Source organism: Schistocerca americana, chromosome X (genome assembly GCF_021461395.2).
Source record: "Schistocerca americana isolate TAMUIC-IGC-003095 chromosome X, iqSchAmer2.1, whole genome shotgun sequence".
NCBI classification, from domain to species: Eukaryota; Metazoa; Arthropoda; class Insecta; order Orthoptera; family Acrididae; genus Schistocerca; species Schistocerca americana.
The window spans coordinates 301,938,973-301,965,719 of record NC_060130.1 but is presented as its reverse complement, the minus strand read 5'-3'; the positions used below and the strand labels follow the sequence as shown (position 1 = coordinate 301,965,719).

The window sequence follows — 26,747 nt, the reverse complement described above, 5'->3', positions numbered from 1 at the left end:
ATGTCTCTGGCCAGTGTTCTGTTCCTGTCCATTGCTGGAATAATTTCGCTAGTTCTTCAATGAGTTCCATTCGTTTTCCTGTAGTGTCACTACTGTTTTTTTTTTCTATGCTGTATTTATTACAGCTCAGGTTTTGTGTGTGTCTAGAAACCATGTTAACAGCAAAATGATATCTTGTGGAGCTCCAGCCATGGAATTTCAGTTAGTTAATTCTCATAGGGCTGCAGTTGTCCGCATTTGAGTTTCATTGACGTTATCTGCATCTGATAGTTTTCTTGTCACCGTAAAGGAGATAATAGAAGTGTTGTCATTTCAAAGGTTGAACTGGAGCTTTGTCTTGTGCTTGTCAGTTGTAGACGTTTCGAATTTTAGATCTTGGATTCGTCAGTTGCTTTGGTCGGATGAACTTCGCAGTCTTCATCAAAAAAAAAATGGTTCAAATGGCTCTGACCACTATGGGACTCAACTGCTGAGGTCATTAGTCCCCTAGAACTTAGAACTAGTTAAACCTAACTAATCTAAGGACATCACAAACATCCATGCCCGAGGCAGGATTCGAAGCTGCGACCGTAGCGGTCTTGCGGTTCCAGACTGCAGCGCCTTTAACCGCACGGCCACTTCGGCCGGCGCAGTCTTCATCCTCCCCCCCTCTACCATCACTGTACCCCACCCCAGAAGCTAGGTGATCTTTCAAACTTAAAACACATTTTACTTTTTGATTGCGAGCTAATCTGCAGTTAGAAGGGTGCTGATCGCTCCGGAACTTTACACACCACACAGGGAAGGGGGGTGGCGGCAATATCTTGTAATACGTGTAAGACACTGGCAATTTTTACACTAGGCCACACTGTCCTTTGCTATATGGTTTTCAGTCGTTGAGGTTGTCCACACTACGAATCTCTCTGTAGACCCTATAATTTATTATTATTGTTGTTATTATTATTGCCATTAGTCAATGTGACAATATGTACCAGATCTGGAATTTATGTGCGTGTCACACGATCCCATTTTTGAACTGGTGTACATCCTATGCTGGGTAGCCATTCTGTTGTAGCTCGTTGAACATTACTGAGGAATCAACCGTGTTCAGTTGCCTCTATTTAAACTCTTTTAATCCCATTTCTTGAGGGATCTGATAGGTGTAAAGGCTGAGTTCATTTCCTTTCAAAAAGGCTTTAGTTTTATTCCAGTCCTCCATATTGCCGAAACTGTAGATCGTACAGTCACACTGTGATGAGCACGCAAGTGTTTTTTACAAATGTATTTAATTCGATGTAATTTCCTGTGTAATAGGCCACCAACGATGGAAGTTCAGGTCTAATTGGTTGTCTTTTCAACTTCTGTTCGATTGTTGTAATGTCCATTCTCTCTAAGTTAACTTATATCCCAGTGAGATTACGATATCTGTTCGCTGTAGGTACGCTGTAAGACGAGCTGTTTGTTTATTGCGAGCTTTGTTTCGCGCTTGGGTGTTACGTGCCGGGCGTGTCTCGTTTGTTTTTATATCGAAATTCACTAAAGTTCTCTGATACCTGGTCTTCATTTTGCATGTTTACAACTTAATTTGAGGATCCAGGGATATGAGTAATTGTGGGAGCATTTTCATCAATTACCAATGTCCCTGTTGTAATTGACAGTGGTTTTACCTGAGTTGTACTCGATGCGTCCTCTGAATGGTGTGAAATTTCTGACGACGTACACATTGCATCGGCTGATTCTTTACATATGGTTTTCGATTGAATGTCAGCATTCAGTTAACTTTTCCGACGGGTTTTGTGGGATGCCGTAACATCTGGTTTACACTTTCTCTGCCTCCTCTTTTTTGTGGGTGCGGGAGGGGGGTGGGGGGGCGGGAGGTGTCTGGAATGCGGAACCTGCTGTCTTATGGTCTGCGATTGCGTCACGTCCGGTTACACTAGTCGAATCTTGGTGAGTGCTCATATTTGGTTTAGAGGTCGGATCTGGGTGCTTGCACTTATTTGTGATGTATTGCTGGTCATTTTCATAGATCCTTCACGCATCTCTGCCTTTTTCCTACTCTCACCTTCACCTAGCTGGGTACCGAGCGAGGTTGTGCAGTGGTTAGCACATTGGACTTGCATTCGGAAGGACGACGGTTTAAACCCGCGTCCGGCCGTCCAGATTTAGGTTTTCCGTGATTTCCCTAAACCTCTCCATGCAAATGCTGGCATGGTTCCTTTGAAAGGGCACGACCGATTTCCTTCCCTATCCCTGACACAATCCGGGCTTGTGCTCCATGTCTAATAACCTCGACGTCGATGAGAAGTTAAACCCGATCTTCGTTCCTTTCTTCCTTCCTAGCGGGACGCGGGCTATTCCTTCTCGGAAGAGACCCTGACCTTTCGAAAGCCCTCGCTACTGCCTAGAATCAGACTAGTCCGAACTGTCTCGCCTTCCGCTACTCGCCCTACACCCCAAACGGACACGACAATTTCTCCGAAGCGCTCGGTTCGTGCTATAAGGGTGAGCAGCTTATTCTTCGAAAAACTGCTGCAGCTCGCACGCACCACTACGCAGGCTACGGGACTCCAACCCGTTTTTGTGGAGTCCCCATTCCCCATTCGTCTTTGCTCCACTTATATAAAAAGTCATAATTTTTTTGTCTCACCAGTATATGTCTATTATTTACTGCCGGATGTAATGCGTAAAAGAAGCTTCACTAAAATAATCAGGCGCCCACATGTAATATTTAAATGTATTCTACTCATGCGCTATGCAAGGATAATTCATCGCAGTTTAATTCGAGCATTTGAAGCTCACAAAGCTGACCGCAGTACACTTAACAAGTCTTTTTATAACACTGCATGTAAGTCTTCAAGGGGCATCTCTGTGTATTTTTATAAGGATAGCTATGCTAAAAAAAAATGGTTCAAATGGCTCTGAGCACTATGGGACTTAACTTCTGAGGTCATCAGTCCCCTAGAATTTAGAACTACTTAAACCTAGACTGATGACCGCAGCAGTTAAGTCCTATAGTGCTCAGAGCCATTTGAACTTAAACCTAACTAACCTAAGGACATCACACACGTCCATGCCCGAGCCAGGGTTCGAACCTGCGGCATTAGCAGTCGCGCGGTTCCAGACTGTAGCGCCTAGAACCGCTCGGTCACTCAGGTCGGCGATAGCTATGTTCTTAATCCAAATGGACTGACTGGTCTCTTGTGTATACCTTTTTCTCTGTAGACTTCGATTTTCACCCATGCCCATAGACAAATTGCTGGGGTTGGACAAAAATATGGAATTACCTCGAGAAGTGCGTGGTTGATCATAAATGCAGATTCAAACTAATTCTGCAGGTTGCGCTGATGTATTTGACCACGAACGGCACCTGTGCCAAGCGCTCGAGACGTGAGTGTCAGCCGTGGTCAGAGCAGTGTCCTCTGTAGTTGTGAGTGAGCAGTATCCTGTGTAGTTGTGAGTGCATTATGTCGGAACTTAGTGCATTGGAATGTGGGCCAGTTGTTGGTGCTTCCGAAACCAAGGGAGCCGAAGTGTTTGGTGGTTCAAGAGGCACCGTATCGAAGATTTATATCGCATACAGGAAAAACGGAAAACATCATTCGCAAAGTCACAACACGGACAAAATTGTGTGTTGAGTAATCGTGACAGACGCACATTTAAGAGGATTTTGAGGAAAAATAAGACGACGACACTCGCGAACCTGTCAGCACTTAAACAACACGAAGGAATCTCGAGAAGCTGGCAATTTCAGGGCGAGCTAGAATTCGAAAACCACACACCAGTGATGCAAATGCCCGTAGCAGGAAAACGAGGTGCCGAAGCCATAAAACCTGGACTATGGAGCAATGGAAGAAAGTAATTCGCTCAGATGAGTCTTTACACTGATTCCAAGTTCGTCCGAAGAGTGAAACATGGCGGAGGTTCGGTGGTGAATTGGGCAGCCACATCGTGGTGTTCCACGGGCTCCACGAGTACTCCGTGTAGTCGCATTACTACCAACGATTATGTGACCATTTTGGCTCATCAGGTCCATTCAATGGTACAACATTTTTTCCCCAATGACGATGTTGTGTTCTAGGACGTCAGGACCCCTGTTCACGCAGCTCGCTTCGTCCAGGATTGGTTTCGCGAGCAGGAGGATGAATTTTCGCATCTCGCCTGGCAACCACAGCCTCCGTGTATCAATATTATTGAGCCTTTGTGGTCTACTTTTAAGAGAACGGTGTTTGATCGCTATCCACCTCCATCATTGTTACCTGATCTTGCCACTGTTTTGCAGGAAGAATGTTATAAGATACCCTGAAAAATCACACAGGACCTATCCTTATCCATTCCGAGACGAGGGGAAGCTGTTTTGAATGCCAACGTTTTTCCTACACCGTATTAGACATGCTAAGGAGTTGTGCTTTTGGCGTTTTATAATTTTTGCGCACCCCTGTATCTAATCGAATGATAAACACACGGGACGAGAAATTAGTCCCCCCAGGATACGGTACGCAAATGCTGTGTATCATCGCCTCTAGCTTTGATAATGACTTCTGCTGGGCGGGAAAGAGAGTCCACAAGTTTCTTCAAGTACGCCATATCCAGCTGAAGCCACTCATTGATGATTACATTCCGCAGAGCTACAAAATTGCAGAAATGTTCATTGCTATATTTCAGCCGCTGCAAATACACTCCTGGAAATGGAAAAAAGAACACATTGACACCGGTGTGTCAGACCCACCATACTTGCTCCGGACACTGCGAGAGGGCTGTACAAGCAATGATCACACGCACGGCACAGCGGACACACCAGGAACCGCGGTGTTGGCCGTCGAATGGCGCTAGCTGCGCAGCATTTGTGCACCGCCGCCGTCAGTGTCAGCCAGTTTGCCGTGGCATACGGAGCTCCATCGCAGTCTTTAACACTGGTAGCATGCCGCGACAGCGTGGACGTGAACCGTATGTGCAGTTGACGGACTTTGAGCGAGGGCGTATAGTGGGCATGCGGGAGGCCGGGTGGACGTACCGCCGAATTGCTCAACACGTGGGGCGTGAGGTCTCCACAGTACATCGATGTTGTCGCCAGTGGTCGGCGGAAGGTGCACATGCCCGTCGACCTGGGACCGGACCGCAGCGATGCACGGATGCACGCCAAGACCGTAGGATCCTACGCAGTGCCGTAGGGGACCGCACCGCCACTTCCCAGCAAATTAGGGACACTGTTGCTCCTGGGGTATCGGCGAGGACCATTCGCAACCGTCTCCATGAAGCTGGGCTACGGTCCCGCACACCGTTAGGCCGTCTTCCGCTCACGCCCCAACATCGTGCAGCCCGCCTCCAGTGGTGTCGCGACAGGCGTGAATGGAGGGACGAATGGAGACGTGTCGTCTTCAGCGATGAGAGTCGCTTCTGCCTTGGTGCCAATGATGGTCGTATGCGTGTTTGGCGCCGTGCAGGTGAGCGCCACAATCAGGACTGCATACGACCGAGGCACACAGGGCCAACACCCGGCATCATGGTGTGGGGAGCGATCTCCTACACTGGCCGTACACCACTGGTGATCGTCGAGGGGACACTGAATAGTGCACGGTACATCCAAACCGTCATCGAACCCATCGTTCTACCATTCCTAGACCGGCAAGGGAACTTGCTGTTCCAACAGGACAATGCACGTCCGCATGTATCCCGTGCCACCCAACGTGCTCTAGAAGGTGTAAGTCAACTACCCTGGCCAGCAAGATCTCCGGATCTGTCCCCCATTGAGCATGTTTGGGACTGGATGAAGCGTCGTCTCACGCGGTCTGCACGTCCAGCACGAACGCTGGTCCAACTGAGGCGCCAGGTGGAAATGGCATGGCAAGCCGTTCCACAGGACTACATCCAGCATCTCTACGATCGTCTCCATGGGAGAATAGCAGCCTGCATTGCTGCGAAAGGTGGATATACACTGTACTAGTGCCGACATTGTGCCTGTGGTTCTGTCAGTGTGATCATGTGATGTATCTGACCCCAGGAATGTGTCAATAAAGTTTCCCCTTCCTGGGACAATGAATTCACGGTGCTCTTATTTCAATTTCCAGGAGTGTAGTTCCAGACATTTTCTGTGGGATAACGTCAGGACAATTCAGCAGGCTAGTCGAGGCTCGATAGGACGCCTGAATGTCTTTCAAACATGGAACGTGTGCATGCAGCACTGATAAGACGACTGTTGTCATCTTGGAAGACAGGTGTGCCCACAGCAAAGCTAAACCTGAAGGTTTAGGAGAAAGGGCACACATGGTTACCGAGAATGTTGTAATATACACTGAAACGTCAAAGAAACTGGTAAAGGCATGTCTATTCAACTAAACAGAAGTATAGACAGGCAGAATACGGACCTGCGGTCGGCAACGCCTATATAAGACAACAGTTGTTAGATCGGTTACTGCTCCTTCAATGGCAGGTTTTTAAGAGTTAAGTAAGTTTGAACTTGGTGTTATAGTCGGCGCACGAGCGATGGGACACAGCATCTCAAAGGTAGCGATGAAGTGGGGATTTTCCAGTACGACCATTTCACGAGTGTTCCGTGAATATCAGGAATCCGGTATAACATCAAATCTCCGACATCGCTGCGGCCGGGAAAAGATCCTACAAAACGGGACCAATGACGACTGAAGAGAGTTGTTCAACGTGACAGAAGTGCAAGTCTCCCACAAATCGCTGCAGATTTCAGTGCTGGCTCATCAACAAGTGTCAGCGTGCGAACCATTCAACGAAACATCATCGATATGGGCTTTCGGAGCCGAAGGCCCACTCGTGTACCTTTGATGACTACGCGACAAAAAGCTTTGCGCCTCGCCCGGACCGCCAGCACCGACATTGGACTGTTGACGACTGGAAACATGTTGCCTGGACGGTCAAATTGTATCGAGCGGATGGATGTGTACGGGTATGGAGAAAATCTCATGAATCCATGGAGCCTGCATGTCAGCAGGGGACTGTTCAAGCTGGTGGAGGCTTTGTATTGGTGTGGGGCGTGTGCAGTTGGAGTGATATGGGATCCCTAATACGTGTAGATACGACTCGGACAGGTTTCACATACGTAAGCATCCTGTCTGATCACCTGCATCCATTCATGTACATTGTGCATTCCGACGCTCTTGGGCAATTCCAGCAGAATAATGCGGTGCCCCCACACGTCCTGAATCCGCTGGCCACCAACCTCCCAAAACATGCACATTATTGAGCACACCTGAGGCGCCTTGCACCGTACTGTTCAGGAGAAATCCCCAACCCCTCGTGCTCTTCCGGATTTATGGAGAGACCTGCAGGATTCATGGTGTTAATTCCCTCCAGCACTACTTCAGACATTAGCCGAGTCCATGCCATGTCGTGTTGCGGTACTTCTGCGTGCCCGCGGGGTCTACATTATTTTAGGCAGGTGTACTAGTTTATTTGGCTCTTCAGTGTACATCCAGCTTCATTCTCATGGTGCGTGAATGAGTGGGCTCATATAATGGCACGAGAAATACGTCATGGAACTACCTCTGGCCTGAATTACACTCTCACAGGCTGCGTGTCAAACGCCTCACTGCGCCGTCGGTGCGTCATTTGGAGAGAGACAAAATGGCTATTTATTGGACTTCACTACACACCCCCAGTCGGATAATGTCCTCTTTCTGTGTCATTAGGCCCACTGCAGACGTGCAACTCTGTGTCCCTGTGAGCAACGGTCTTTCACGACGGACTCGACTCTAAATGGCCATTGACTGTACTTCTTTTCGCTATGCTTGATCGAAAACTGGTTGGCATGGACCTCCATTGATAACAGCTCCGGTCGGTTTTGAGCTCGATTGCCATTTCATGGCGTGACACTCGCCTCCGGTCCCTACCGGTTACGAACTTTTATGACCTCTGTTCTTACACCGCGTTACGTGACAGTCCGAGTTGATACACCAACTATAAGTCAGTTTCGTTTGCAGTATGGTCAAGGACACATCCATACATAAGGGCGTGTTTCTACTATTTTGTCACGTCTCCTCGTCTGTTCATCTTACTACGCTAATTCCACGCTACAACCAACTAGCACAGGTTTCCTGCCTGGAACCAGAGTTATACCATCTGCAACGCTCCAAAACGACCAGTGTGCTCTTTTAAGAATGGTGACAAATCCTTTATCTGGTGAGATTAGCTGCACGTATACTGCTGCCCATTAAAACTGAGACACCGGGAAGGATAGCAAATAACGAAAGTTTCGAACCCCCTCTGTATCGAGGTAGGTCAGAACACGATGTGAAACGTGTGATCTTGCGAGTGATCACGTTGAAAGACAGTACCATGACAAAAAAAAGCAAAGCTCCACGTTCTGGCCCAGATAGGCCAACTGGGAACAACCGTACATCATGTCATTCTCTGCCAATGGTGTCATTAGTCTGCAGTATGGAAGGGAACAGGGTCAGCATATCGCTCTGCCAGCTGTTGTCGGCTTTCTTAACCTTGGAGCCACTACTTCTTACTCAAGCAGCTCTCCAGTCGGCATCACGAGGCTGAATGTCCCCCCTTCCAGTCCTCCCACCAAGGAAAAATCCTTTGAAATACCGGGAATCGAATTTAGGTGACTGTAGGATGATAGAAGATGACTTAGACCAAATTTCTAGTTGGTTGAATGAATGGAAGCGAGCTCTAAATGTAGAAAAATGTAAGTTAATGAGGATGACTAGGAGAAACAAACCCATAATGTTCAGATACAGCATTAGCAGTGTCCTACTTGACACAGTCACGTCGTTTAAATATCTGGGCGTAACGTTGCAAGTAAAAAAAAAAAAATAATTCAAATATGTGTGAAACCTTATGGGACCTAACTGCTAAGGTCATCAGTCCCTAAGCTTACACACTACTTAACCTAAATTATCCTAAGGACAAACACACACACTCATGCACAAGAGAGGACTCGAACCTCCGCCGGGACCAGCCGCACAGTCCATGACTGCAGCGCGTTGCAAATCAATACGAAATAGAGCAAGCATGTGAGGATTGCGGCAGAGAAGGTTAATGATTGACTTCCGTTTATTGGAAGAATTCTAGGAAACTGTGGTTCGTCTGTAAATGAGACCGCATATAGGACGCTAGTGCGACCTATTCTTGAGTACTGCTCGCGTGTTTGGGATCTGTACCAGGTCAGATGAAAGGACGACATCGAAGCAGTTCAGCGGCGGGCTGCTACATTTGTTACTGGTAGGTTCGAACAACACGCAAGTGTTACGGACATGCTTCAGGAACTCAAATGGGAATCCCTGGAGCGAAGGCGACATTCTTTTTGAGGAACGCTGTTAAGAAAATTTAGAGAATGGGCATATGAAATTGACTGCAAAACAGTTCTACAGCCTCCAACATACTTTGCGCGTAAGGACCATGAAGATAAGATAGAGACATTTGGGCCGTACAGAGGCATATATAGTAAACAGTCATATTTCCCTCGCTGTATGTGCGAGCGGAATAGGAAAGGAAATGACTAATAATGGTACGGGGTACCTTCCGCTACGCGCCGTATGTTGGACTGCGGAGTCTCTATGTAGATGGTCCGTAGCTCGTGGTCAGTGGATAACGTTACTGCCTCTGGGTCACGGGGTCCCAGGTTCGATTCCGGTCCGGGTTGGGGATTTTCTCTGCCCGGGGACTGGTTGTTTGTGTTGTCCTCATCATTTCATCATCGTCCTCATCATTCGTGACAGCAGCTCGATTGGGCTGTGAAAAACATTGGACTGTGTAAAAACTGGGACTTTGTACAGGCACTGATGACCATGCAATTGAGTGCCCCACAAACCAAACATCATCATCATCATCTATGTAGATCTGGATGTAGATAATTCGATTCCAGATCCTTTGCATAGCAGCCAGACATACTGACCGCTGAGCTACGTAGGCGGATTAAATGTCAAGGAGGCACTGCCACGAGCCTTAATACGGCTGAAATGCAACTTCTGCTGCCCACATCATCAGCTATTCGAACCAGAGGTGATCATGTAGCCCAACGACTTGATACCACTCCTATATTCAGTGTCGTTGCTGGTTGCACCACATTCGTCAACGCAGTGGGTACACTTCCCTCTGTTGCCACACCTCAGGGAGCCACAACAATGGTTCCCACGCTCCTAACATCGTCACATTGTTTGTGTGGACACTCGACTTGCTGCAAACAAGCGTTTTGCCAGACAAAAGACACATACTGTGGCATGAAATTCCGCACTGCTAACCAAAGAACGCGGCCACTGAGATCCTGTATGGTGTTGAGTGTGGCACTCCTGAACACATTGATTCTGTATTCGCATAACAGTTATGTTATCCACACCAAAGTGAGCAGCAGTATCATGGAGCAATAAATCACAGTCTAGATAGGCCACAAGCCTGCCACTGCCAAATCGCCACAAGTGCTGGTTGCATTTCAGTGCTGGTAAACATTTCACCTTCTCTCATGAGGCATAACACACTCTTCTAATAAATAATCCACATTCAAATGCAATTTATGACTGAGAAACCCTCTGCATAATCTTTCTTAATATACAGAACGCATAGATGGCGTTACTCCTATCGATGTTGTGCTGTTATACTGACCTGCTAGTCGTTTGCATGTCCAAGCATGTAGCCAATTTGAAATTGTTGCACATCACCTTCATGGCGGCACCGGGTGTAGTGTGTAGAGTCACATCACTCCATAAAAAGGGGAAATTAATCAGTGAATCGTGTAAGAAATGCCAAAACCGAATAGTCAAAGGAATTCGGTAAGTTAAATGCAGCTTTTGTTAGCATGAATAGTGCGACAGAGTATTTCTAAAATTTATGAGTGACGATTTTCAGTGGTCACCTTTCGACTGTTAAGAAGAAGAAAAACCATATTTAGCATCAGCAGTGCAGTCGAATGACGAAATTATAGAAGTGTTGTTAAATGATATAGACGTTCTAAAAAGTGATATGTGTGTACAGAAGAAAGAAATCGAAGACCAGAAGAGTAAGGAAAATAGTAGTATTGTGAAAAACATCAGCTGCGGATCATAACAAAGAAAATGCGAAAAATGCTTATAACGGAAAAAGATGCGAAAATCGGCGAAGTGATAGAATTTCTCATTCTTCAAAAGAATGTGTAGCAGGAATCGACTCACGCCAAATGAGTGAACGATGCACAGAAGAAAGTTCAAGGAACTACCAGCCACCAAGAATAGGCAGAATAAACTTATTTTTAGACAGTCAAGGGTGTTGCTTTGCACCAGCCGGTGTGGTCAAGCGGTTCTAGGCGCTTCAGTCTGGAACCGCGTGACCGCTACGGTCGCAGGTTCGAATCCTGCCTCGGGCATGGATGTGTGTGATGTCCTTACGTTAGTTAGGTTTAAGTAGTTCTAAGTTGTATGGGACTGATGACCTCAGATGTCAAGTCCCATAGTGCTCGGAGCCATTTGAACCATTTGTTACTTTGCAGCAAAACTGAAATCCAGAACAAGGCGCAAAATAACCGTAGTAGTGAAACCAGGTGCTAAATTTCAGACAGTGACTGCTATGAATTATGACGTGGCAACAGCTTCAACAAACAAAGACTGCTTCGTGTTCTTAGCAGGACCAAACGATGTAGCAAGAAACGAAGCTAAAGATCTATTGATATCATTTAAAAGATGACTCTACGAGCTGAGAAGCTAAAATGTGATCGTCTTCTGTGCCCCACACCGTCGCAAATTACCAGACTGGTCGTATGTAAATAAAGAGATACGTAAGACAAATAAAGAGATCCAAAATACATGCACAAGTTTGAAAATGTTAAGTTCGTCGATATAAGCTACATGGGAAGAAAATTCCACACAACGTACGGTCTACATCTCAACAGATTACGGAAGGACTTCGTAATAACACGGATCCAAGAAACAGTAAGCAGTAAACTGAACGTGCAGTACCGTGCTACAAAGGCTATACCCCACAGCGACAAAAACCACGGACTCTCGAGAAAAATATCCTCAAGATGCCAGGTCAGTGACACAGTGCATCAGGAGAACAAGAGTAATGTGTATTTTTTTTTTTAAATCAATAAATTTCTCCACTGATGTTACACCACTCAATGATAGTTTATGTCATTCACATAGGCCGCTGCCTCACACAGGTTTAAAAACCCATGAGAGTAGTCTACCATTTTTGCAATGTTATGTACAAGGTTTAGGAAACAAAATAGTTGATTCTTATTCATCATCATCCACAGGTGATGAAATAAAACAAAATTACAATTATGTTCTAAAATTAGCTATTCACAAAGTCCAGTCACTGCCAAACAACCTTCATGAACTTAGTGTTCTCCTTACCAGTGACTGGAGAGGTGTTTCAGTTTTATGCATGTGTGAACATTGGGTGTGCAATGACTATTTACAAAACACAAAAATTGAGAACTTTCGGTGTACAAGCTCCATTTGCAGAACTATATCAAAGCATGGAGGAAGGTTTATATATGCTGAACAAAACCTTAATTATAAAATTCCAGGCTCTTTAAAATTGCAAAAGAGAAGGTGTCTGAGGTTACAGCCATGGAATTAACTGTACTGAAAGTAATAGTTCTGTGCATTCATAGATCACTAACAGCAGTATAAATGATTTTGTTTAAGTATCTTGATCTTGCTGTAAGTAAACTCAGAAGTCATGATAGAACTGTAGTACTGTGTGGTGATTTTAATATCAATTTTTTAAAGTAATAGTACACAAAGAGAGAACTTTCGTAATCTCATCAAGAGTCACAACCTCCATGTAAAAATAAACTCACCAACCTGTGTTACAAATACTAGTGCCACTCGTCCCCCAACTGCCCTCCATCTGTGGATTGATGTATTGTATATAGGAAGATCTTCATCAAGCTAAATATAGAAATTTTTTTGCATTTGCTAACTATACAAGGGCGATGTACGTGAGGGGAATATTATGGAAATGAAAGAGCACATAGATGAAGTTGAAATGGGAGATATGATACTGCGTGAAGAATTTGACAGAGCAGAGAAAGAGCTAAGTCGAAACAAGGCCCCAGAAGTACACTCACCAAAAAAAATGTTTTGCGTGACCCCGGTTCCCAGAACTTCTGAAAACAGATGTTGACTGTGGATATTGTATCACAACACAGCCCCTTTGACTGTTCAGAGATGTCACTAAACTCGCCCAAAGATGTAAACAACCATGCATGAGCAGCCCCTGTTAGATGGAGGGGGTCCGACATCAATCAGTTCCAGTCATTCCACCAGGAAGGAGGCACACGGCTCGTGTTGTTGTAGTTCAACCATGCCTAGATGGTCAATACCACGGTTCGATCATGTCCGCATTGTTACTTTGTGCCAGGAAGGGCTCTCAACAAGGGAAATGTTCAGGGGTCTCGGAGTGAATCAAAGCGATGTTGTTCGGACATGGAAGAGATACAGAGAGACAGGAATTGTTGATGACATGCCTCGCTCTGGCCGACCAAGGGTTACTACTGCAGTGGATGACCACTACCTATGGATTATGGCTTGGAGGAACCCTGACATCAACACTACCTTGTTGAATAATGCTTTTTGTGCAGCCACAGGACGTAATGTAATGGCTCACACTGTGCGCAATAGGCTGCATGATGCACAACTTCACTCCCGACATCCCTGGCGAGGTCCATCATAGCAGCCACAACACCATACAGCACATTACAGATGGGCCCAACAGCATGCGGAATTGACTGTTCACGATTGGCATCACATTCTCTTCACCTATGAGTGTCGCATATGCCTTCAACCAGACAATCGTCAGAGCTGTGTTTGGAGGCAACCCAGTCAGGCTGAACGCCATAGACACACTTTACAGCAAGTGCAACAAGGTGGAGGTTCCCTGCTGTTTTGGAGTGGCATTATGTGGGGCCGACATACGGCGCTGGTGGTCATGGAAGGCACCATAATGGCTGTACTATACGTGAATGCCATCCTCCAACTGATAGTGCAACCATATCGTCAGCATATTGGTGAAACATTCGTCTTCATGGACGACAATTCATGCCCCCATCGTCCACATCTTGTGAATGACTTCCTTCAGGATAATGACATTGCTCGACTAGAGTGGCCAGCATGTTCTCCAGACATGAACCCTATCGAACTTGCCTGGGATATATTGAAAAGGGCTGTTTATGGATGATGTGATGCACCAACCTATCTGTGGGATCTATGCCAAATTGCCGTTGAGGAGTGGGACAATCTGGTCCAACAGTGCCTTGATAAATTTGTGGATAGTGTGCCATGATGAATACAGGCATGCATCACTCCAAGAGGACGTGCTACCAGGTATTAGAGGTACCGGTGTGTACAACAATCTGGACCACCAACCTCTGAAGGTCTCACTGTATAGTGGTACAACATGCAATGTGTGGTTTTCATGAGCAATAAAAAGGGTGGAAATGATGTTTATGTTGATCTCTATTCCAATTTCCTGTACAGGTTCTGGAACTCTCAGAACCGAGAACACAAATTATTTACAGACAAATGGAAAAACTGATAGACCCTGACCTTTGGGAAGATCACTTTAGATTCTGTAGAAGTGTAGAAACACATGAGACAATACTGACCCTACGACTGATCTTAGTAGATAGGTTAAGGAAAGGCAAACCTATGTTTATACACATTTGTGTACTTAGAGAAAGCTTTTGACAATGTTGACTGGAATACTCTTTTTCAAAATCTGAAGGTGTCAGGGGAAAAATACAGGAAGCAGAAGGCTATTTGTAATTTGTGCAGAAAACAGATGGGAGTTATAACAGTCAAGGGGCACAAAAGGGAAGAAGTGGTTGAGAAGGGAGTGAGACAGAGCTGTAGCCTATACCCATAGTATTCAATCTGTATATTGGAAATCCTGTGTGGCTAGGGCCTCCCATTGGTTAGACCGTTCACCTGGTGCAAGTCTTTCAAGTTGACACCACTTCGGTGACTTGCGTGTCAGTTGGGTTGAAATGATGATGATAAGGACAACATAACACCCAGTCCCTGAGCGGAGAGAATCTCCGACCCAGCTGGGAATCGAAATCTGGCTGTTAGGTATGACATCCCGTCATGCTGACCACTCAGATACCAGGGGCAGACAATATGTGTATTGAGCAAGCAGTAAAGCAGACAAAAGAAAAATTTGGAATAGAAATTAAAGTCCAGGAAGCAGAAATAAAAACTTTGAGGTTTGCCAATGACATTGTAATTCTGTCAGAGACAGCAAAGAACTTGGAAGAGCAGTTGAATGGAATGGACAGTATCTTGAAAGGAGGATAAAGATGAACATCAACAAAAGCAAAATGAGGGTAATGGAATGTGGTCAAATTAAATCAGGTGATGCTAAGGGAATTAGATTAGGAAATGAGACACTTAAAGTAGTAGATGAGTTTTGTTATTTGGGAAGCAAAACACTGCTGATGGTTGAAGTAGAGAGGATATAAAATGTAGACTGGCAACGGCAAGAAAAGCATTTGTGAAAAAGAGAAATTTGTTAACATCGAGTATAGATTTAAGAATCAGGAAGTCTTTTCTGAAAGTATTCGTGTGGAGTGTAGCCATGTATGGAAATGAAACATGCACGATAAACAGTTTAGACAAGAACGGAAAAGAAGCCTTTGTAGTGTTGGTGCTACAGAAGAATGCTGAAGATTAGATGGGTAGATCACGTAAGTAATGAGTAGGTACTGAATAGAATAGGGAAGAAGAGAAATTTGTGCTACAACTTGACTAGAAGAAGGGACCGGCTGGTAGGTCATGTTCTGAGGCATCAAGAGATCACCCGTTTAGTATTGGAGGGAAGCATGGAGGATAAAAATCATAGAGGGAGACCAAGATGAATACAGGAGACCAAGATGAATACACTAAGCAGATTCAGAAGGATTTAGGTTGCAGTAGTTACTCGGAGATGAAGAGGCTTGCACAGGATAGAGTAGCATGGAGAGCTGCATCAAGCCAGTCTTTGGACTGAAGACCACAACAACAACTTCTAATGATTCATGGGGTAATGCTCTTAGTAAACCTGAAACAAGTGACAGGTCCCATCATTTCATCAAAAATTCAATGAATGTTTCAAAAAGCCTTCCCCAAAAAGAAATTGAAGTGCAAAAACAATAACAAACCAAAAACCTGAGCTACAGCAGGAATTAGGGTCTCCTGTAACAGGAAGAGAGCTTTATTTAAACATTCAAAAGTAAAAAGTGGTCCAGAATGTTTAGCTATTTCAAAAAATATATAAATCAATTCTGAAGCAGGTTATAAAAGGAGGTAAATTAAGAGAAAATGACCAATATATCAGGGAACTGTCAAACAAGACTAAGGTGTAATGGAAAGCTGTGCAGAAACTTACTGGGAAAAAGGAAATTCATAAGAATATTGCTCTGTCCCATAATGACAGCCTTAATACTGACCCATATTTAGTTGCAGATTTGTCCAGTTTGTACTTTGCTAAAACTGCAAATTGTTTTATGACAAAAATTGGTAAATTGCATGTGAATAACCCACCCAGGCACTTGCAAACTTTGATATCAACAAAATAGCATGTTCCTCAGTACTGCTTATCAAGATGAGCTAGAAAAAATCATAAGCTCATTAAAAAATAATAATTCAGCAGATGTTGATTAGATCATTGATTATTAATAAAACTATTAACGAACATTATTCTCACACCATTATCAGACATTTGCAGGTCTTCACTGTCACAGGGCACTTTCCCAGATCTGCTAAAAACTGCTAAAGTCATACCTCTTTATTATAGACTTTTAGAATTGCTGCCTGGTTTTTCAGGGATTATAGAACGACTCTTTCTACCTTGGCTAAAAAAAAAAAAAAATCCGCCAGAATAATAAAATATCAGTATGCCACCGTGGTTCCATCAAGACTGCTAGTTTCCATTTTGTCAACCAAATCTTAAGTGCAATAGACAGTCACTTCAAAAATTCATGTATTTTCTTAGGTTTAACAAAGGCCTTTGCATTGTAGATCATTCAGTTTTCTTTAAAAAAACTTGATTGTTAAGGTGTGTGATTGGTTTCAAATGAGTGTCTGAAATCCTACTTAATTAATCGATCTCATGTTACAGAAGTCCAACACAGACACACTATACACAGAACTACCTCTCATAGTGTATCGTAGGGCTCTGTCTTAGGACCAATTCTTTTTCTAGTATACATTAATAATCTGCCCTCATGAATTAGTGATCTCCTCTTGTGTGTAAACTGTGTGGAATCAGTACTATTTGCAGATAATACCAGTCTACTTATTGAAGTGAAAAAAGACAAAGATCTTACCACTGCTGTAGGTGTCATCACAGATCAAGTTTCACAATGGCTGTACAGGAACAGCCTTATCTTAAAGCACAAAAAATGGTTACTCTGCATTTTCACCCCCAGCAAAATAAATATGCGGAAAAACCAGCAAATCACATGAACAGCCATAATATTCAGAATGTTACTGTGACAAAGTTTCTAGGCTTTTGCCTGTAAGAAAATCTAAAATGGGATTCTCCTGCACATCTTTAAACTCCCATCTCTCTAAATTAACATATGAAATCAGAGTAGTATCCAACAATGCTGCTCTTGAAACTGTAAAAACTGTGTATTTTTCTCAGACACACTCACTATTAAGTTATGGTTTTATCTTTTAGGGAAATTCTCCTCTCACCATAGCAGTATTCAGGAAGCAAAGGACAATAATCTGAATAATAAAAAAAGTTTGTAAGATTATGTGGGTAACAAAGTAGAATAGTTGCCTAATACTATTTACTATTGTACTGTAAAATATGTCCAACATTTTGTTGTATGTATATAAAGTTTACTGATATATATATATATATATAAATTACTTTAATGTCCAGCAGTGGACATAATACATCCTTCCACAGATCCTATCCTTAGGGTTGTGTAAAATATATATTTACACACACACACACACACACACACACACACACACACACACACACAAACACAAACAGACAGAAACAAACATATACACACACTCTGTCTTTAGCATAAAAGACTTAATGAGCAGTGTTTGTTTGGCTTGACTCCATCAACATGTTTCATAAATGAAACCGAAAATATTTATTGAAATGGCAGAGATAATACTCATGTAAATCCTTAAAAGAGACATCTTTGTCATTTCTACACAGTAATACTTTTACACTCAGTTCTATGATACATATGACTGCTTTTTCTGCCATCTGAATACATAGTTTAGCCCTGATTAATATCCTTATAACAGAATTGCACTCTGCAGACATGAGTGAAACAAGGCATAGTGAGAAACGAGCAGTAAATATTTGCTAAAAGAGCTTCTTCTTTATATAACAGAAGAAGTACATGTGCAATTTTACCACTTACATTTCTTGTTCGGTCACCCCTTTAGAGTATTTGGTCTCTTATGAGACCCAATAACTTAACACATCAGCTGTTTTCTTTGTAGCATTAATTTCTATGTTTTTAACTCAATTGCTCACAGCTGCTTAGCTTTACACCGATGGCTGCTTCTCTCAGCTATCTCTTAAACAACTTGCAGATTCTCACCTGATGTGAGAAATGTCGTATCATTAGCAAAAAGAACACTTCTGCAGGCCATATAGTTTCAGAGATCATTAATATAAACAATAAAGGAAAATGGCTCAAGTACAGATACCTGTGGGATTACTCTGTTTATTTTCATGGATTTTGATCTCCCATTGTTAATGTATACTAATGGTTGCCTGATATTTAGATAAAACTCATTAACTGAAGTGGCTTACCAACAGCACCGTTATATCGTAGGTTTTCTGTGACAATATCATGTGAACCACTCTCAAAATCATTGCCTAGTCTATATGTGTAGCACAGGTGGTTATTCCCTTTTGCCAACCATTGTGGATTGTAGTTATCAGGCTTTCAACTGTTTTTATGGATGGTAATTTTGCACTAAATACAAATTGGTTTTCACTTAGCTACAATGCTTATAGTTTTAAAATAGCTGTAAATCTATTTATGTACACAATACTCTGTTGTTTTAACATAACTGGTATAATGAATATAGTTATCTGCTATCACCCTTTTTATCTACTGGAAATGTATGGTAGCTGAAATTTTAAGCCGCTGTGGGAAAGTGCCATCATCAAGAATTCCACTTATGAGATAGAGTAAGGTCATAGAGATTTCATTAATTATACCAAATTTAGTTGCTGTCCCGGAGTTGCTCTGTTTACTTATAGATTTGGTAATTTCTCTTGGAGTGATTCTTGTCCTTGTCAATCTTTCTGTTATTGCACAATGTAGTTGCAAAACTAGTTTCAGTATCAGTTGTACCATTATTTTACATTACAAGAGAGACTGAAATACAACAGAGAGCATTATAATCAATTGGGATAGTGTTTTGTGCCTTACTGTGTCTGTTCCCTCTTTTTTAATGTTCTGAACTCCTGGACATTTATTACTGAGATTTAAGATGTTTTCCCTATTTGGTTTGCCTTCACTCCTCCACTTTCAGACATGTAACTTTTTAATTCTTCTTGTTTGCATTCCAATTAGAAATTCTATCTTTGAGCATAAATTGAAGTATCCTAATTTTATTTAATCATGGGCTGTACCATTTCTTTGTATGTTGTGGTTTGTGTATATTGCTAGTGTGGCATCTTTTATAATAGAAGACAACAGTTTTCCAAGTTAATATTTATGGTTGATATGAACGTAGAGAAGCACTCATTGCCAGTAATACATTTCTCACTTGTAATTAGGATTATATCAGGCAATTTTTAAGTTTTAGTTTGTCTCCTTTTCTTTCAGTGCTCTCTCTGTTTATACCTCTATATGAAAGTTTGTACTCGAAGTTGCATGAATTTGTTGCGTCAAGTAAGAGATATGAAAAGGTATGGCAAATGCAGTAGGAATGGTTTTACTCAGTTCATTAGTTATTGTATTTCTGCCCTCACTATGGAAGACTAAAGAAAAAGAAACTGTCAGTGCTGTCTTGTTTAGATTTAACAGTTTAGATTCAGGAGACACAATTCTAAGCTTGAGTTTTTGAAATTTTATTTTATAACATTTGATGCAAATTCATGATATATGAGGTATGGCATCATTTCCGATCAGTTGTTTCTCCTGACTGTTATACAAAGAAATTTCAGTTTTGTTCCATTTAATGCTGACCCTATGCAGTCCGTAAAGTAATAATGTACATCAACCTTAGATATGAAAATTGTGCAAATATATATTAGTGCTAAAGTCAGTCTAGTGTATTATGCCCAGAATCTATGGTTGATTTGTATGAATCTTTAGGAACTCACAATTTTTTGTCTCATAGGTGGTTAAAACAACAATTTCAAGAGGCAGATGAAGATGAAAATGGTAGCTTGAACTTTGAAGAATGTCTGAGACTTTTAAAGCAGCTGAATGTGAAGATGGTGAAATCAGAAGTAAAGAAAAAATTTGAGGTATAATTAGTTGGCACACTTTACTGCAGTTTATCATGATTCCTGTGAACTTCAGCACTATTGCATACTAAACCACTCTTCTCACTTTTCCAGATTGCCAATACTAACAAGAACTTAAGAGATGGAGAACAAGTTTTAGATTCAGAGGAGTTTGTTGGTTTCTTCTTCAGCCTCATGTCAAGAGAAGAACTGAAGCCATTATTTATTAGGTGAGTGCATCATACGTTTTCAGTACTGACATAACCTAGAAATCTCTCTCCTTGTGTGTCCACATTCTGCTGAATCTGTGAAACTAATCAAGGGAATAAAATAAAAGTTTAAATGCCCTCCTCTACTGTACATGCCATTATAATAGTATAAATAAAGCTAATACATATAATAGGCCCTGTGCATAACCTGACATAAGTAACATTACACAAGCCACATCTTTTTAAGTAGCAGTCAGACAAATATTAGGACTAATACTACTTTTCATATTGTATGTCACACACTTTTCATTTTGACAAGCACACTATTCTAATAAAAACTTTCTATAAAATTGTTAATTTTATAAACAAAACAAACTAGTATTGTGAACACAGTCTGTAATTACCTAGTACTCATTGAAATGCTAGTCAAATATCTTCTACTCACTGAGATTAATCCTGAAGACTTACTTCATTCATAGAGGCTGTAGGAAGGAAAAAATCACCAACTGTGTATTACTTCCAGTTTCTTTGTGTACGTGTGTGAGTTGAAACATCTTTTTCTGTATTTGAATGGAGAGGGGGCAGTATGCTGAATGCTTTTATTTCTGAGTGTCTGTATCCCTTCAGAAGTTTCATTAAACTGATGCAGTCATTCTGAGGATTGTATGTGTCTTGTAGTACTGGATACCATAATTAGTCTGAAACATTGTGTTGTTTTCAACAAACATTGTGTGTTTAAGTTCTGTCACATGACTGTAATTCTCTCTTCTTTTGATGAGTTGCCAGCAGGTTGTGTGGTTATTAAATCCTCAGCTCACTATCACACCTCATTTCTGTCACACATTAACTTCATCAACTTGTATGCTATTTCTGCACAACAATATTTTAGTGCATAAAAGAGAAAGGAGAGATGCAGTCTAAGGCAACAGTTTTTATTCCTCATCATTTTAGGAAACTGTTCTTTGGATGGCTACAAATTTTATTTCTGGGATTCAATTAATTTTTTTCGTTTTTACTGTCCATTTTGTAGATTTGTAGCAATTTGTTAACTGCATGAAAAGACAGCTAGTACCAAAATTGAGCAAATTATCCTCAATGAAAGCAAAAATGTTAGAGTTGTCTGCTAGCTAGTTAACTAGTAACTATAAAAATTGTAAATAAACTGGAACATTTCAATGTAGCAAGCAGCTTTTGCAGAAGAGAGAGATCCCATGAAGCCTCGTGGGTACTTCTCAATACCTGCTGAAACTATAAAATAAACACAGATTTTGATTAATTAAATGAGGAGTGCTCTTCTGAAAGCTGTTGTGTTGAATGAAGAAGAGATGAACACAATAGTCAAATCAGTTTACAAAATTCCAGGAATATTATCATAGCAGCTGATTTCAATTTAAAGGTAATAAGTCATGACAATAGCTCAAACCAGTTTATTGACTTAATTCAGAACACTGGTTTTAAATTAAATTTTTGTGAAGTCACTAGAGAAAATGCTCGTTCAACCACTTGTATAGACAATATCTAAACAAATTGCATGTTTGACATTGAAAACAAATTCTGTTTAGACTTAGGAATTGCTGATCATTCTGCACTGTTTATTCAGCTGCCAGGAATAAATAAACCAAATATTAAAAGAAAGATTTTATGAAAAGAAACTTTTGTAATAATAACTTGAATCTGTTCTGTGTCAAAATAGATGCAGTAAAATGGTCCATAGATAATAGTGTATCAAGTATTGAGAACTTTGATAAATTTTTAAAAAGTTTTCTCAAGGTATTCAATGAATCATTTCCACCCAGGATCTGGCACTGGAAAGCCAAAAGTAAATTGGATTACTCCAGACTTAAAAATATCTACTGCAAGGAAACAAGAGCTACATAAAAACCTGAAACACAATAAAAACCTTGAGTTTATTGGCTATGTAGACATTACAAAGTTGTATTTAAAAGTGTTGTCAAAAGTGCCAAAATAATTTAAAATGATATGTTCATTTTAGGCTATAAGAATGAGTCTAAGGCAGTATGGTTTGTTATTAAATCTAAGTTAGGTACAACAGCTGACCACCAGGAAATTTCAAAAATTAAACAAAACAACAGCACTATTTTGAACCCTGTTCAAATAGCTCATTGCTTTATTAAATTTCTAATAAATGTAGCATAATCTAGTGATGGTGTGATTACTGATTAAACCAGTGCATATTTCTTTGGCATGGACCCAGATAGTGCCCTCTTGCGACAAAAAGTCTGAACCAAAGATGTAAAAAATGCTATTTTGTTCTTAAACAACAAAATGTTGCAAGGTGGGATCAAATACCCACAAAGTAATCAAATTTGTGTATAATGAAATAGCACACTCTCCATCTTTAAATGATTAATCAGTCATTTGAGCGAGCCAACTTCCCTTGTGTACTTGAGTAGGCAGAGGTAAAACCACCAAAAAAAAAGATCAGGGAAGGTACGAGAAATTACCATTCCATCTATATCCTGTGAGTGTTATCCAAAGCATTTGAAAAATAACTATAGTCCTGATAACTAATTTTATTGTGAAACATGATGTTATTGTCAAGAGCCAATAGAGAAAAGCACCATGAATGCAATTAATGGAAAAAAGCTTATATTGGACAAAAGCAATAAAGTGGCAGGGATCATCTGCGGCTTTACAAAGGCATTCGAGTCAGTGAATCAATCCATGCTGTTTCATAAACTAGACAGGTACAGCATCAGACAAAGTGTTCTGCAGGAACTCAGGTCTCATCTGACAGACAGAAGCCAAGGGTAATCATAACATCTGATACCAGAAATTATGCCTCTCTGTGGGACACAATTTTACAAAGAGCCCCTCAAGGCTCAATCTTAGGGCCAATCTTGTTTCTATTTTACGTAAATGATTTACCTGTCAACATCTGTGCCTGACCAGTCATGCTTCCCAGTAATACCTCAGTACTTATTGAAAAAGAAAATGTGAGGGAAATTCTATATGGCATAATAAACATCATAAATAGCTTAGATACATGGTTTCAACAAAATGGACTTAAAGTTAATATTTCCAAGACTCGGATTTTTTTTTAAATCCAAGAATAAGAAATGAATGACACCAGTTTTGTACATAAAAATCAAGTTATGAAAGGAGCTCAGTCTATCAAATTCTTGGAACTGACCTTGGACAACAATTTAAGCTGGCAAGGGCACAGATTATTCAGCTGTTAAATGAAAGAACCCCAATTTTGCAATGGAGATACTGTCTAGTGTACCAGACATAAGCAGCAGGAAAGTGGTGTATATATATTGAATTCATAATTAGATATTGTTTAGTTTTTTTTGCGGGGGGTATTCAAACCACATGTCACAAATCCTAATAATGCAAAAAAGAATTGTTAGAAAGATGTGTGACCCTCCTGCTAATGCAAAAAAGAATTGTTAGAAAGATGTGTGCCTCTCCAAGAACATCATGTCACCCATTATTTAAGAATGTAAACATATTACTCATCCCTGCATTGTACATATTTGAGATTATCATCTTTTAACATAGCAATTCTGAGGCAACTGAAGAAAACCATTTCAGACATATATACAGCACCAGACACAAAGAAAATGTCATGCTTCCAACACATCATTTGAAACTTTACCAACAGATGCCTCAGCACGTAATAATAAAAGTCTTCAATAAGCTCAAGGGTAGAGATGTACTGAGTATGGAGATAGATTGATTGGAGTGAAAACTGTGCGATCTCCTAATGGAAAAATTCTACTATTCATCTGAGAAATTCATGAATGATGAGATGAGCATCTGAACAGTGTGACTACTTAATATCATAGTGTTGTGTTGTATGTATAAAATAATGTCTGAAAAATTTAGACGTTAAGTACTGGCACATCATGAGAAACACAATTTAATAATGTTATTGTATTCAACATAAAACCTGTGCTGGTAAAAAGTAGTGTGAGAGAATTATACAACTATGTATATCATAAATTGACATGTGTCTTATACAGTACACTCAGATGACCTGTAAAATGTATGTCATGAGATCTATAAAATATAAATACGAAAGGGTATAAGATAAGCTTTTGAAACATGTAGATTCAAACTAAATGTCATAAACCATCTGTTACTTGTTCTGGGGGGACAGAATCCTTCATCAGGATGCTTGCACCCCTGGCGAGTATCATCATATCTGTCTTATTATTTTTTTTTAAATTTGGACACCTTTAATGTAAAAGGAGTAGAAGTGGAAGAACCCTAGTTTATTGTTAACTTCAAATAGAATTATGATGAAACACTATATTGCTGAGCAACGAGGCATTAGTAAACCATTTGTATAATGGTTTCTCCTGTTGTAGTTCTGAAAGAAAAAGAGGATGCAAGAAGTTGATTAGAAGGGGACAAGGGGCTGATGGTTTAGTGTTAGATGCTTCTCTCCCTTTTTCAAACTTATCTGTTTGGATGTTAGTTACATGAAAGCAGACCATACAAAAACTGCAGCTATACCATATTATTCTTACCCATGATCAATATTAATTTCAGACCTATGATAATCTACATTTTTAGTTATCTGAATATCAGTGGTTGCATTTTACAGCAACTATTTGATGTATATTCTCTGAATTGCATCATGAATATCTATGTCTTCATCTACATCTACAACTCTGCAAATCACTGTGAAGAACATGGTGAAAGTAACTGTAAGTGTGCCATATATTCCTCCCATTCTGTTTGTGCACAGAGCACAGGAACACTGACTGTTTAAATGCCTATGAAATCACCATAATCTTTCAGCCACAATCCCTGTGGGAGTGATACAAAGGGGTATGCAGTATAATCTTTAATTATTCACTTAATACTGGTTCTTTAAACTTTATAGATGGGCTTTCATGGGATATCTTCAAGAGTCTGGCAGCATTTCCATGACATGTTTCCATGAATCAGATATTATTTTTATTTTATTTTATTGTGAGTTCCATTGATCCCGAAGCATTAGATTTGCTAGGATATGGAACAAGTCAGTGTTTTTACAATATTCACAATCTGGAATTTTTCATAAGATTTACAATAATTGATACAGTTGAGTACAGTATGATAGATTCATGGTATCACTAATATCACCTAGTGTTACAGCATAATACATGAAAATAAATAAGGTGTATAAACAACAAAATGTCAGAATTAGTTTTCAACGTACAATGAGACATTCATATTAGTAATATATTAATATTTGAAAACAAATATATCTTTTATGACAAGAAATAAATTTTATTTATGCTTGCACTATATGGAACATCTTAGTTATGCTATAAAACCACACACATATGCACTCCATTTATCCCAAAAAATTCAGTAACTGAGCAGAATTAATTTTGAAACAGGTGTTGTTGTAGTTTGCCCTTGAATTTCAATGTTTCAAGAGCAGGAATTTTGATGTCCCTAGATGGGGCATTAAAAATCTTTCATGCCTGAGTAATTTACTACTTTTTACACAAGATCAAAGTTTTTACCAAGAAAAATCGCCAAACAGCTTTATGTTTTGAGAAATTATTTTATCTAGACAACCAGTTTTGGCATCTCAATAATGCCACCTTCAGACCCCTATGTATGCCATATACAGACAGTCAGATATATTGATACTTGCACAGCTGGAGCCAGCAGCATCTGGATTCCATTAATTTATTTTTGGAATGTTTACATCAAAGAACTGACAATAATAATTTTTGCACTGAAAGATATTTTATTATTGTTTAATCAAAGAAAGTTTGATAAAGTTATTACAGACATGAGGAGGTAATGTGTTATTGTCAGTACAACGAAATTAATCTTGGACACAATTTTGTAATTAATTATTGAGATATCAAATATGCTGGTTTACAGTCTTACTATTTAATTTTCTTGTTTTGTATCTCTCTATTGATAAAGAGATTTGAAATCTGCTAAACCATAATGATTCAAATGTGTTTTTTAAAACTGGAAGTCTGCCTTGTTCCAGTTTCCTATTTTCACAGCTGGTAAGAAAACACTTTCGTTTCTGACACTTACTGTCATTATCCTTTTTCTTTTCATCTGAATATGCTTTGTATGCACATATTCATCACGCTGCTGCAGTGTGATGCAAATAAGCATTTGTAACTGAAGATTTGTATTTGTTAGCTTGCTGATAATACTGTTTACATGAGTGCTGTCGTACCTTTT

General features: G+C 40.6%; 1 protein-coding gene across 2 annotated transcripts in view; it reads left to right on the top strand.

Annotated features, from left to right (window-relative positions):
* The window catches only part of LOC124556576 (1-phosphatidylinositol 4,5-bisphosphate phosphodiesterase eta-2-like), a 409,152-nt gene that overhangs the window by 284,838 nt on the left and 97,567 nt on the right, over window positions 1–26,747 (top strand). For both annotated transcript variants that reach the window (XM_047130534.1, XM_047130533.1), the window contains exons 4-5: window positions 20,253–20,382; window positions 20,476–20,591. In XM_047130534.1, the coding sequence (XP_046986490.1) occupies window positions 20,253–20,382; window positions 20,476–20,591 (246 nt within the window). The remainder of the gene's footprint in view (window positions 1–20,252; window positions 20,383–20,475; window positions 20,592–26,747) is intronic.